The sequence below is a fragment of the Fusarium pseudograminearum genome, chromosome 1 (genome assembly GCF_000303195.2).
Source record: "Fusarium pseudograminearum CS3096 chromosome 1, whole genome shotgun sequence".
In the NCBI taxonomy this organism is placed as follows: Eukaryota; Fungi; Ascomycota; class Sordariomycetes; order Hypocreales; family Nectriaceae; genus Fusarium; species Fusarium pseudograminearum.
Window position 1 is genome coordinate 2,641,259 of NC_031951.1, and position 13,531 is coordinate 2,654,789.

General features: G+C 49.9%; 5 protein-coding genes across 5 annotated transcripts, besides 1 other annotated feature; 1 reads left to right on the forward strand and 4 right to left on the reverse strand.

Moving 5' to 3' along the window:
- Positions 1-1,239: 1,239 nt before the first annotated feature.
- Positions 1,240-4,872, forward strand: FPSE_11615 (uncharacterized protein; the record flags this gene model as incomplete). Its single annotated transcript, XM_009264732.1, has 4 exons — positions 1,240-1,366; positions 1,417-1,429; positions 1,488-1,589; positions 1,641-4,872. 4 exons carry the CDS (start codon positions 1,240-1,242, stop codon positions 4,870-4,872), a joined length of 3,474 nt encoding a protein of 1,157 aa, XP_009263007.1.
- A 228-nt stretch (positions 4,873-5,100) lies between these two features.
- FPSE_11616 (uncharacterized protein) lies at positions 5,101-6,438 on the reverse strand (the record flags this gene model as incomplete). Its single annotated transcript, XM_009264733.1, has 1 exon — positions 5,101-6,438. One exon carries the CDS (start codon positions 6,436-6,438, stop codon positions 5,101-5,103), a length of 1,338 nt encoding a protein of 445 aa, XP_009263008.1.
- Positions 6,439-7,283: 845 nt separating this feature from the next.
- On the reverse strand, positions 7,284-8,173 carry FPSE_11617 (uncharacterized protein; the record flags this gene model as incomplete). Its single annotated transcript, XM_009264734.1, has 3 exons — positions 7,284-7,651; positions 7,707-7,863; positions 8,087-8,173. 3 exons carry the CDS (start codon positions 8,171-8,173, stop codon positions 7,284-7,286), a joined length of 612 nt encoding a protein of 203 aa, XP_009263009.1.
- Positions 8,174-8,636: 463 nt separating this feature from the next.
- On the reverse strand, positions 8,637-9,491 carry FPSE_11618 (uncharacterized protein; the record flags this gene model as incomplete). The annotated part of the gene is made up of 3 exons (XM_009264735.1): positions 8,637-9,120; positions 9,169-9,394; positions 9,452-9,491. 3 exons carry the CDS (start codon positions 9,489-9,491, stop codon positions 8,637-8,639), a joined length of 750 nt encoding a protein of 249 aa, XP_009263010.1.
- Positions 9,492-10,485: 994 nt separating this feature from the next.
- On the reverse strand, positions 10,486-13,320 carry FPSE_11619 (uncharacterized protein; the record flags this gene model as incomplete). Its single annotated transcript, XM_009264736.1, has 3 exons — positions 10,486-11,119; positions 11,174-11,852; positions 11,904-13,320. The coding sequence occupies 3 exons, from the start codon at positions 13,318-13,320 to the stop codon at positions 10,486-10,488; spliced, it is 2,730 nt and encodes a 909-aa protein (XP_009263011.1).
- Positions 12,365-12,402: a microsatellite.
- Positions 13,321-13,531: the final 211 nt, after the last annotated feature.

Here is a 13,531-nt window from a genome sequence, read left to right on the forward strand (position 1 = left end):
CCTACACTTGCGAACAGATCATTGCAAAGACTCGAGGCATTGAAACTGGATGTACGAGTCGTTGCTTAGGACTTTTCCGGTATACAGTACACAACCCCAATGGTCAACTAGTCTATACAGTCCACACAAGCTGAAACGTTTCTAACAAAAATCATCCTTTTTTATGACTTATGAGCGCTGTAAAGCAGTTATTATAATCTATCACTAGCAATAACAAGGCACGGCAAGATCACTACAGCCTCTGTTTACTCTTATGACTGAGGCTCACCTAACTTTCCCCCTCGCAGTAGAGAAGACCCAATCCCTTCACCGACTTTTGCCTCCTACTGCTGCAAGTGGCCCATCAAGCTACCTACCTGCCTTAGTACCTAGTCGCTTTGCCGTCCCACTTTGCTACGTAGCAATTCAAGAAGTCAGGGTCCGGTCAACGCACTTCAGAAGCTAACTGTCAGCGCCAATAATGATATTGGTGGTCCATCTGGTCGTAGCATATCTATCGAGAATTACCATAATCCTTTCTGTCACTGTGCTATCAAGTGAATGAATACTACTGTCGTCACAGCAATCCCTCTATTGGCGTACATCGATATAATAAAGGAGCCTGTCGGTATGACTAGTCGACTACAATAGAGAAACTAGATAGTTGATTTTGGGGTTTACTCTGATACTTTTGAGCAGATAGTGATTTGTATATCATAAAGTCCACCCAAAAGTATAGAAATTGCGAGGAGTCTACAATGAGCTTTCATACCGTTGAACATACAATTGAATAACCAGACTGATCCCATTGACCTGCCCATGAAGGATGGTGAACATAATGTTGATAACGAGTCTTCTAAACATCTGTAGGGTAAGCTCGGCAACTATGATGAATGCCGATGTCTCTACTATGTATGTACAACCAACGAACATCAATGGAAATTAGGAAATATACATAACTCAACTTACACAAACTTAAAGAAACAACATCGCCTGCAGCCTATAGCCCACTCATCAAAGTACTGCGTGCTCTTGAGGATATATGCCAGAGTCGAGGATGCTCACGTGACTCGTATCTTATCGCATCGCGCTCGTCCCCCACCGTGGCGCAACCAACCGAGTCCGGCTCCACCTATGACCGCGGGGCAAGAACTTTTTGCGAAGCTATCGCAAAGCTGTTGCAGAAAAAAAGTAGACAGTCCGCGCAAACACGTACCCGAATCTTCCGTCGTAGATGTGCGCTCTTAGGTGACATTAAAGATGCCTACGGTTGACGATGGCTTCGAAGCCCTTCTAGAGCCATTCTACAATGGCAAGAAGCTTACTGATCCTATTTCCACCAAGGAGGACAAGTTCCAGCTTTTACCAGCCTTCCTCAAAGTCAAGGGTGAGACTGCCGATTCCTCTTATGAGTGCTGTCACTAATTAACTTTCAAGGTCTCGTCAAGCAGTATGTCACTACGCGCATATAGTTGTCGCCCTCCAGCAGTTACTGACTAGAGATCTAGGCACATTGACTCATACAACTTCTTCGTCGAGCATGAGATCAAGGATATCGTGCGCGCCAACCGAACCATCCGAAGCGAGGTCGACAGTAACTTCTGGCTAGAGTAGGTTCTGAATGTGTTCGGAATCCCCATAATATTGACCGTCTTGTCTAGATTTACAGATATCCGAGTCGACAAGCCTCGGCGACAAGATTGGCAGGATGCTAAATCACATACCGAAGTCACTCCCATGGAGTGTCGTCTGCGAGATATGACATACGCCGCGCCTATATCCGTCGATATTCAATACATCCGAGATAAACAAAGAATTGTACGAAAGAATGTACCCCTGGGACGCATGCCAGTCATGCTCAAGAGTTCCATATGTCGCCTTGGTGGAGCGAACAACACAAAGATGGAGGAGATGAACGAGTGCCCGCTTGACCCTGGTGGTTATTTCATTATTGGTGGAACCGAGAAGGTCATTCTTATCCAGGAGCAACTGAGCAAGAACCGTATCATTGTCGAAGCGGACGAGAAGAACAACATCATTTCAGCATCGGTCACCAGTTCAACACACGAGCGAAAATCGAAGACCTATGTTACGCTAAAGAAGGACAGAATTCTCCTCACACACAACGTTTTGGTGGAAGGAATTCCGATTGTTATCATTCTCAAGGCTCTGGGTGGCTTGTCGGACATGGAAATCATGCAGCTCGTGGCAGGATCCGACGGACGATACCAGGATGAATTTCTGGTGAACTTTGATGAGGCCACCAAGGTTGGTGTTTTCACTCAGCACCAAGCTCTAGAGTACATTGGAACCAGGGTCAAGATGGCCCCTCGCAGGGGAATATTCGGTCCTCAGGTGCGCCGCAACCACGTCGAAGAAGGTCTTGATGCCCTGGCCAATTTGGTCATTGCTCACGTACCCATTGAGGGTCTTGATTTCTATCCCAAGGCCATCTACGTGGCCATGATGACAAGGAGGGTTCTCATTGCTGCTCACAACCCCAAGCTTGTCGATGATCGAGATTTTGTGGGAAACAAGCGACTTGAGCTTGCTGGTCAACTTCTGTCACTCCTATTCGAAGATTTGTTCAAGCAGTTCACCACCAACGTCAGGATGTCGATCGACAAGTTTCTCAAAAAGAACAACCGCGCCGTGCCTCTCGACGCTGTCAACATGATCAGCAACCACGCCAATAATATTGGTTACGGAATCAACCGTGCCATTCAGACCGGAAACTGGAATGTCAAACGTTTCAATATGAATCGAGCGGGTGTCACCCATGTCCTTAGTCGGCTCAGCTATATCGCTGCTCTTGGTATGATGACAAGAATCAGCAGTCAGTTTGAGAAGACACGAAAGGTATCCGGTCCTCGTGCGCTACAGCCATCACAGTGGGGTATGCTCTGTACGTCAGATACACCCGAAGGTGAAGCCTGTGGTTTGGTTAAGAATTTGGCTTTGATGACTCACATCACCACCAACGTGGACGAAGAACCCGTGAAACGATGGATCTTTACACTTGATGCTGGTGTCGAGCCTATCCGCAACTTCTCCGGTGCTGAGATGCATCGGGAAGGGAGCTATATCATTCATGTGAACGGCACGCCGTTCGCTTTGACCCGATACCCGAAACGATTTGCCCAAAAGTTTAGAACGATGCGTCGAAGAGGTTGGATCTCTCCATTTGTTGGTATTAACATTAACACCCACTTCAACGCTGTTCATATTGCCACTGATGAAGGACGAATTTGCCGACCTTATATCATTGTCAAAAACGGCAAGCAGAAGCTCAAGCCTGAACACCTGCGACTACTTCAAATGGGCAAGGCCACATTCGACGATTTTCTGAACCGTGGAATTGTCGAGTATCTCGATGTGAACGAGGAGAACGACGCGCTTATCACCATTTACGAACACCAAGTCACACAGAGTACCACTCATTTGGAAATCGAGCCATTCACTGTTCTGGGAGCCGTTGCGGGATTGATTCCCTTCCCTCACCACAACCAGTCTCCTCGAAACACCTACCAATGTGCTATGGGTAAACAAGCCATTGGAGCAATCGCCTATAATCAGTTTAACCGTATCGATACCCTTTTATACACCCTTGTCTATCCCCAACGACCCATGGTTATCTCCAAGACCATTCAACTCATTGGCTACGACAAGCTTCCTGCAGGACAAAATGCCACCGTTGTTGTCATGTCGTACTCAGGATACGATATTGAAGATGCCTTGGTCCTGAACAAAGCGTCAGTCGACAGAGGTTTTGGCCGATGTCAAGTGTTCAGAAAATACACAACGGAATTGCAGAAGTACCCCAACGGCCGCAGGGAACGCATTGGAGATCCCGAGATGGAAGGCGAAGGCAAGAATAAGCGTCGCATTACTAAACACGAGGCTTTGGATGACGATGGTCTCGCAATTGTTGGTTATAAGGTTCACAGCGGCGAGGCCATGGTCAAGAAGGAAACTCCACTCGACCAGACCAGCACCGGTATTGGACTGGACCGCGGACCTGGCGAGTTCCGCGATTCATCTGTTTCTTATCGAATCGCAGACCCTGCCTATATCGACAAGGTTATGATTTCTCAAACAGAGAAGGATACCACCGTCATCAAGGTCCAGACCAGACAGACTCGACGTCCCGAGCTGGGTGACAAGTTCTCATCTCGTCATGGTCAAAAGGGTGTTGTGGGTATCATCGTTGAGCAGGAGGACTTGCCCTTCTCTGACAGCGGGTTGAGCCCTGACATTATCATGAACCCTCACGGTTTCCCCTCTCGAATGACTGTCGGCAAACTGCTAGAGTGTCTCACTGGAAAGGCTTCTATTATTCATGGCCGGCCCGACTACGGTTTCGGTGATGCTTTCCGCTCTCACCCACTGGAGGAGATGAGCCAGGTGCTGGTAGACCATGGATTCTCTTGGGAGGGCAAGGACTACTTCACATCTGGTATCACTGGAGAACCCTTGGAAGCATATGTCTTCAACGGACCCATTTACTACCAGCGACTCAAGCACATGGTGCAAGACAAGATGCACTCTCGATCTCGAGGTCCCCGAGCCATCTTGACTCGCCAACCCACAGAAGGTCGCTCACGAGATGGTGGTCTACGTCTGGGAGAAATGGAACGTGATTGTTTGATCGCCTATGGTGCTTCCCAGCTGCTGCTGGAACGACTCATGATCAGCTCAGACGGTACTGAGATTGATATTTGCCAGCAGTGCGGTTTGTTTGGATACAAGGGTTACTGTCACACATGCAAGAGTACCAGAGAGGTTACCAAGATGACGATGCCGTACGCAGCGAAGCTGCTTGTGCAGGAGCTTATCAGTATGAATGTCGGAGTACGACTCCAGATGGATGACGAGTTTCCCCATCCCAGTTAATGAGGTTGCACGACGTGGACATGCATAAGAATGGAGTTTTAGGAACTTGTATACCTTGTACATAGCATATAGTCATTAGGATGTAGTTTAGAGGTATTATATTGTTTGTTTTATGTCTATATGTGCATTTACGCAAGTCTGGTAACCTGACATTCCTGTTGTAAAACAATTAGTTATTTCAGATGAGACAAGGCACATCGCTAACCTGATCTTTCTTTCTTAAACTCATTACTTGTCTTTCGTCTTTTGGGGCTGTACAGACTTTAATCCGCCCATCGTAACCTCAAACTCAGCTGCTCCATGTAGACCCTGACCTGTTGAGGGGGTATGAGGCGCAAAGACGACCTTCATCCATCTGCGCCATCCTCTTAACGTCGGAGCTGCTAGGTCAGAGTCGTCCTCTGCAGTTATTGGCCCAGCTTGTCTTATACGCCCATAAACAGGCCGTTTGAACAGCGCAACTCGACAAGCAATCTGCGTTGACCAAACAAGACCCAGACTGGGTGTCTTGAGCGAGTAAGAGGCGTGAGGATCGTCACCCCAGCCTGTGAACCAGCGTTGCTGATGATCAAGCATCAATGCTGGGAGCGGCGGCGGCCCATCGGGGTCTTGTAGAGCGAAAGGTAATGATGACGAGGGTGTGCTGCTAGGAAGATTTATGGATGATGGGGGAGGCATACTCCGTGAGGCAAGGGGGCTCTCATGGACAGGGCCACTGCTTCTAGGAGGGACGTGCCGTAGTGTTGAGCTGGAGGAGAAACGGTCTGCGACTTGGTTGGCCACCACAACTGCAATATTGTGCCTGCGAGCTAAATCACGGAGAAGAGCCCCGAGACGGACGAGCTCAGCACTTCGGGCGGCCATGTTAGAGCCGTGAGTGCCCTGACGCTCGAATTCAGCACGGTAGTTGGCGGCCACAGAGTCAAGAATGATAAGTCCTATCCGATGGCGGGATAGTAGAACAGGGACTTGGAAATCGAGAATATGGTCTTGTGTTTCCAGATCTGGAGTGATGGTGCTGTGGATAGCGTCGAGGGAAGGGCGATCATCCACGTCGTATTGCTGTATGATGGGATTGGACTTGAGCATCTGAGCGAGACGGCTCGTTGCCATTGTGGCTTCGGTGGAGATGTAGAGAGCTTCACGGCCCAGACCATGTGGTGAAGGGAGTTGGACGGCGAGACACAGAGATAACAGTGCCTGGGTCTTTCCAGCGCCACTTTCGCCAGTGAATTCTGTCACTGCACCCACAGGCACCCCGCCTCCTAAAATGGCATCGAGACCATCGTCAAGGGTACTTATGACATTATTCTCCGGAGTAGATTCAGGATCAGTCTCTGCTTCCAGGAGAGGCTGCTGTGGGCTGAGATCATCAGATAGGGAGGCTTGTATCGTAGCTATGAGGCGCTTGAGATCGAGGATAGGGAGGCGCGTCTGCTTTGCGATGTCGGTAGGGTGAAGAGTGAGAAGATCTGTTGTCGAGAGGGCATTCTGCTCAATGGTGGGAATAAGAGCGGCGAAAGGTCGGATATGGAAGGAGGGGAGAATTTGAAGGAGGTCTGTCATGAGGACGATGGTATATGAGACATGGGTGTTTGTACGGGTGAGTGAGAGTGTAGTGTAAGTGAGAGTTGAGAGGAGATGCCCAGTAACGAATTATGAGGTAATCAATACGGAGGCTGTTCTATCCTCTCTAACGACCCAGACTGGATGATTTGCAAGTATTCGAATATTTGTACTTTAATACGCCCTTATTCTCTAGATGCTCATGGCTTAGTGATATATTTGATGATGGCAAGTTTGTATGTGGTTCACGCGTTAAGTGACTCTGATAGACGCGGCTGGATACATGACGCGCTTAATTGATCTGTCTAGGAACCAGCCACAGCCTAAAACGCCACAAGAATCATCCAAGTTGCTGATCCAAGAAAAGGCCCTTGCAAGTGGATTAATAGAAGACAGCTCCACAAAGTTCAGCAATTTTTCCAGCTAGAGGGGCAGCGAAAGAAATAATTTTAGCAGCATGGAAAAGACCCCGAGCAGAGTAAAGAAAAAAGTCTTGATGCTGTATAGAGTACCGTAGAAGGTTGCGAATGATATCAATTGATCCTTCAATTTAGAGTTTTAGAGTAGACCTGGGCTTCGGTTTATATATCAGAGAGAACAATAAAATCAGTCACATCACACCTTGGGAAGCAATATTCAGCCGGGAAACCGTAGGTATTCTTAATCTTAATCATGAAATTGGAATTACTTTTGATTCCATTTTTTGTGCTACCAAACAAGGTTCCCGACTCCCCAGAGTCCAAGCATGCAGTGCCAAAACCAGACCCTCCCAAATCGAAATCGCATGTACAACCAGACAGCCGTGGTGCGAAAACAACAAACGTCCCAGCCAGGGGGCGAGACGCTTATCGGTATCGCCAGAGGGACAGGGTGTTGTGGCGCTTCCAGGTCTTTCTGCGGCCAGCCTTGGTCTTGTTGTATCTGTGACCCTTGTTGAGACCACGGGACTTCTTGCCGGTGGCGGTAAGACCACGAGCCTCGCGGTGCTTGTGGACGGGGTTGACGATCCAGTTGATGCGGGGGTCGATGCGGATGGCCTTGTGCTGGGGGTCGACGAGGATGACCTCGTAGTACTTGTAGGTAGAGTCCTGGTTGATCCAGTAGGAGTTGAGGACCCGGAGGTTAGCGCAGCGGCGGCCGACACGCTCCTCGGCGGTAGCCTTGAGGGATCGCTGGTACTTCAGCTGGTTGATACCCTGGTTGGTGGGCTTGCCTGTTGGTTGTGCGTTAGAAATCGAACTCCCTCTCTTTCGAGAGCGAAAACTTACCGTAAGTGGCACCCTTGGGGGCAGGGCGCTTGCGACCACCACGGCGGACGCGGACACGGTAGATAACATAGCCCTGCTTGGCCTTGTATCCGAGACGGCGAGCCTTGTCCAGACGGGAAGGACGAGAGGCACGGTGGATGACGTTCAATTGACGGAGCTATATTGATGCACTCTCAGCAAATGTTCAACGAGTGTATAGCAGAGACGGGGTATAAAACCAGCCTGCTTCGTCTCGAGTTCTTTTCATCGCGCACGGAAAATAAAAATCGACCGTTTCGCTTCGGACACACGAGAGAAGAGAACAAGAGACCGAGAGCAGGTTGACCGCCGTCCACATGGGGAGAGAAATCTTGTGCATATTGTGTTGTGGTTTAACGTACTTCCCAGCAGCGAACTCGGAGGAGGAAGGCAACGACATCCGACTGCTTCTTCTTCTGAAGCTCTTCGACGTACTTGAGGGCACCCATCTTGGCTGTTGTCGTCCAACGAGAAAAGGTTAGCGAAAGAAATTGAAGGAGAAGAACAACGAGGCTTGCAAGAAGAAGAATTTCAACGGGGAATGGAGAGTTCACATACCGGCTTGGTCGAGGTCCTGGTGGTTAGTAGGATGTCGAAGATTTTCAAGAGGAAAAAGAACCACCGATAATACAAATTTCTGTTGTCGAAAACTGTGCCTGTGGGTTAAGCGAGCCCAGGGCTCCAAACATGGTCCGTGCGCAGTCAAGTGTCACGTGGCTCTTTTTCAAAACGACATCGAAGATCTTTACGGTCATACATGCTGTGATTGGCTGGAATTCATGAGGTTGAATGTCGATTTGAACTTCCTGATATTCCTTCCACTGCAGAGCAATGATCAAGATAACATTGGTCTTTCGTCCCGACAGAGTACCATTGAAATTATCCATATTCTCAAATCCCAACACATATAGCTCATTCCAAACAGATCACCTCTTCAATAGGAAGCACCTTCAACACCTCAGCCAAAGCCTTCACATGACCCTGAGCAACCTTTCCCCATATGTCCTTAGACTCTCCAGGCAGAGCTTCCTCGATGAGTTCCCATGCCACTTCCTCAGCACCACTGTCAGTCTCGGCAGGCTTGGTAGGAAGTTCACACAAGTCAGGCATGATGATGTGATTGATGATCTTTGTAGCCATCTGCAGCCCATGCTGGCTCATGTCTTCCAAATCTTTAGCGTCTTGTAACCAGCGCATCTGATTTGGTGCTCTGATTCCAGTCTCTTGCTTCACCGTTTTCTCGTAAACACTGACGTGGCTTTTTAAATCGTCGAGGGCCTTTAGCATCAGCTGAGGGTATGTTTGAGTCTTTTCGGCCGAAAAATGCATCCAAGGTAGAACAGTGACAAGATCTGGAGAGAACTCTTTCATCAATGCATCGCAGTCTACTTGGGGGCTGTCAAAGTTGATAAGTTTGTTGTGTAACTAGCGGGTCATCGCATACATTCGTGTCTTGAGCTCACTGTCAATTTCTTGGACGAGATCGCTTCCTTGGTTTTGGATCTGCTTCTTCGCCTCGCTGCCTTGCTGCACTGTTTGCCCATATGTAGCAAAGTCTCCGTGCTTGTTAGCAGCAGTCTTGCCTTTTCGTTGGGCAGCTGCCTTTGGAGCTGTCTTTCGCGGTGCTCGTGTTGTTTTCTTCAGGGGTGTGTCTTTTGGGTCGTTGCTCTCTATCCAATTGTCAACAAGGCTGAGAGCGCATGTGCGAATTTGTAGTAGTGACTTACCAGTGGCAGAAACTTTTCTCTTGCGAGTTTGAGGGGCCATGCTGAGGGATAGAGCGAATGCTGCAACGTCTAGTGGTGCTTCACAAGATAAGAATTTCCCCGGTTTACATAATTATTTGATTGCAAGGTAAAAAGTAAACGTTTGATCGTGTCGAGGGACAGGAAATGTGCCTTGGGGTGAGGAAGGGAAGGCACGCCTTGCTCTTACCTAAAGTTGGCAAGCATCGAGTCGCCCGCACCTTCCCACTGAGGTCATTCTTCTGAACATGCTGCAGAGACGTAGAAGCATCTCTAGATGGGGGCATGGAAATTATCATCACTTCTGCGACTTTAAAGGTGCGAAAAGCATTATGTATGAGTGATACCTGAGCTCCAATTTAATCTATCACACACAGAGTCTCATTTTCAGTCCTCAAACCGAGCACGCGAACCCTCGAAAGCAAACCCAACTAAGAGGAAAAAGCACACGTATAAAAGCAAATGAGTAGTAGTAAAGGAAGTCTTTGTCATACATGATTCCGGCTATATCTCCCAATGTCCCTTTTTTTCATCGCATATTAGTTACAGCGTTAAATGCGAAACCCTCGGGTCTTTCTGTCTATAATCTCAGCCTGTAAAAGCAATACCGTGCCATCCGTGTCTTCTTGTCTTCTTCCCCTGCTACCTGTCGTTAAACGGCCGTTGGATCACTGATCCTAAACAAAGCAATGACGAAATCGAAAAGCAGATGTGAGGCAATCTCATGATCATCGGGAGCCGAATGAGAGATGCCTATGAACGCCCAAAAAAAATATAGAAGGGGAATGCCGGAATCCTAACGCGAAACTTAAACACAAGCAAATAACCATCTCTCGAGTCCAGTGAGGAATGGTTCTGATTCTGCTTCTGAACCTGATAGTCTGGCCAACAACTCCATTATTTAGACACGAGCTGCTTCTCTTCCATGGAATAGAGACTGCTGCGACTGGTCTTGATGGAAAGGAGTGGACTGAGAAGAGACTTCTCGTGGTCGCCAAACGTATGCGGCAACACCATTAGTGAGTGTTGAGTGAGAGGCCTTGAAATCCTCCAGCCCAGTCATTCTGGGGAGCAAGAGGGGAGGTGGCCTGAGAGTGAGGCGCGGGGCTTGGCCCCGACTGAGGGTTCGGGAAGCGCTGGCGCATGGTTTGGTACTCTCCAAGTTGAGGGATACCTGCTCCAGGATAGCCTTCAAGAGAAGCGATAGCACCAGGACCGTAACCAACATTGGTTCGGGGGTTGGCGAAAGGGCTACCGAACTGCGGGTAGGAAGGGTAGTTGGATGGGGGGTACCCAGACGCCTGCTGCTGTTGCTGCTGGAGGCGGCTTTCGTTGCCAAATGGCTGACTGAAAGCTGGGCGGTATCCTCGACCATCTCGGGCTCCAGTAGTGAAGGCGGGTGCCTGGTGAGGCTCATGGACCTGCTGGTTCTGGCGACGGTCATTGCCGCCCGCGCCACGGTTGGCGTTCACAGCACCGGGGCCGATGCCACTGGGGGCTTGGATACCAAGAGTAGGACTAGCGAATGATGCGGGGTTGATAGCAGACATCCAGATTCGTGTCTTGTAGATCTTGAAGAGGTCGGTAACAAGCGAGTTGAAGTTGATGTACGAATCGGCAAAGTAGTAGAAAGTCAACTTCTTCCAGTCCCTGGGGCAGATGATGTTAGTAATGTTCTCTTCACAGGCGATGGAAAAAACTCACATCTGGAATTCGGCGTCAAGGATCTCCATGTTAAGGCCGTGTTCCTTGACCTTTTGCATGCAAACACGCTTAGCCTTGGCCTCCTGGCCTTCCTTGTCCCGCAAGGAGTGGACCTCGTGGCTCTGGGCGAGCCGCTTGATGAGCTTGGGTCGGAGTTCTCCGGCGTTGGGCTCTTGCGCATGGTGCTGGCTGGGAGGTCCCATGCCTCCAACCGCGCTTCCTTGAAGACCAGTGGAAGAGGCAAGGAGTCCAGCGCTGGATCCTTCTTGCGCGGCAGCAGCACCCTGGGAGTACATCATGAGCCACTTGTACTGTTCTTCAGCGTAGTGTTCCTTGAGGTCCTTGGCGGCCTGCCAGTCGACGTTGTCCTTAGCGACGGTTCCCAGGTCAGTGCCGCGATCAGCCTCAACTATCACCAGATCACCAGGCTTGACAGTGAGACCAGTGCCCTCTTGGATGTAGAACACGTCAGCCCGAGCACACTTGAACAGCACGATGTGAAGCAGCTGATTGTGGCGGGGCTGTGCAATGCTGTAGACACTGCGATGAGGAGAAGGTGCACGATTGCCATACGAGTTGGGCAAGCCGTAAGGAGACTGGTACTGGTTGGCATAGCCAGTCTGGTACGGGCTCCCCATGTTGGCGCCCATGCTGGGTCCTCCGCCAAAGTACTGGCTGGCTACTTTATGTGTTAGCATATGAACCGTGATAGTTTTGGGCTCCAGCATACCGTGAGAAGCGCCTCCGAATGCGGCGGGGTCAGGATACCCCGGAGGATAATCTTGAGATTGCTGCATGTCGAGTGCGGAAGGTTCGAGAGAGGAATCAGGGATAGAGCTGATAGAGGCTTGACGAGTTGGTAATGTAGCAAAAGAATGTCTTCTGCTCTGAGAGATGTCAGAAGGAGAAAATGCAAGTGAGCTCGACCAGCCGAGAGCTGCTTTCTTAAGGTGTGCGTTTTCTGCCTTGCGATTATCACCAAACGGCGAGCGGAACCCCGCTCCGAGTTCACTCATGCGCCTGTTCGCTGCGCGTTTGGCCAGCATATCGCCAGATTCGTTTGCTTCGTCGAGCTCATCAATAGCATAGTCAGACGTTTCTGGGACCGTTTCCCGCAGGGAATAGCCGTTTCCATTGTACGAGTTTCCAGTGACTGCGCGGGGTCTGATGCGTGCATTATTGTACTGCGTTTGCTGCTGCTGCTGCTGCTGCTGCTGCTGTTGTTGTTGGCGGAGCATAGCGTTTTCGCGCGCCAACATTTCAATCGTTTTCGCATCGGATGACTGGTGGAAAGAATTCTGCATTGATTCACTCGGGCTCTCATCATCGTCATCTTCCACTTCCTTGACCTTGCCAAGCATCGTGCCATCGTTTGCCATCTCGCTCAACATGCTAGGTCGCGAGGGTCGGTGCTGAAGTGCGGGGTGGTGGCGAGCACGACCCATCATGGCCGAGGAGCTCATTGAAGGCGGCGCTGCCGCAGCGTTTTCGGGATCCATTTGCCCAACAGAGTACGACTGCGATCGATACGTTTTAGGAGTGGGGTGCAGCGGGATAGCAAACGGGATCTGGGAATTAGGCCCCGGATCTCGCGAAACTGGAGACGTTTGTATCTCTGAGTTGAAAAAAGAGTTCCCACCACCTGGAGGCAGCGTTGATGTTGGAGAAGGCAAAACTTCACTGAGCCGCGCGGGGGGGTCTTTACGCTCCGAATTCCAAATAGTACCACTCCACGGGAAAGTCGATGCGCCTGTTCCTCGCCCCATCACGGACGAGGTTGAGTGAGATCCCCACGCTCCGGCACCAGTTTCGCCAGAAGGCGTACTGGGATGCGAGGTAGTTGGAGACATTGAGTTACTAGCAATAGAGCCTCTGCGAGGACGGCCCAGAGTTTGAGAGGTTTCGTTTAACCACGAAGGTCGTCGAACGGGCCTGGGTGGTTGAGATGTAGACTGCGAAGCTACTTGTGCAGATTCGTATCGGTGGTCGACTTCGTCGTCTGAGCTAGCGAGAGCCTCGGAATCAGGCGTGGATGTCCTTGCGTGCAACTTATCGAGCAGCAGTGACTGGTTGTTGCCTGGACCTGCGGGATGAGATCCTTGGCCGAGTCTTGAAGACGGACCAGATTTGAGAGGACCTGAGCTCATTGTCCAGAACACACACTACTTAGGTTTTTCTTTGTCTGAAACTAGTATCACAGATGCAACTGGTTGATGTCGCTCTGCGATTTGAAGGTTTGGGGTGATTTATAGGGCAAATTAGCTAGCACAAGCTGATCGTGTTCCGAAAGACGTAGAGGAAACGAAGCCGATCGTGAAATAAAGCTGTAGGCTGTAAAAGATTCTTTGAGAAGTAATA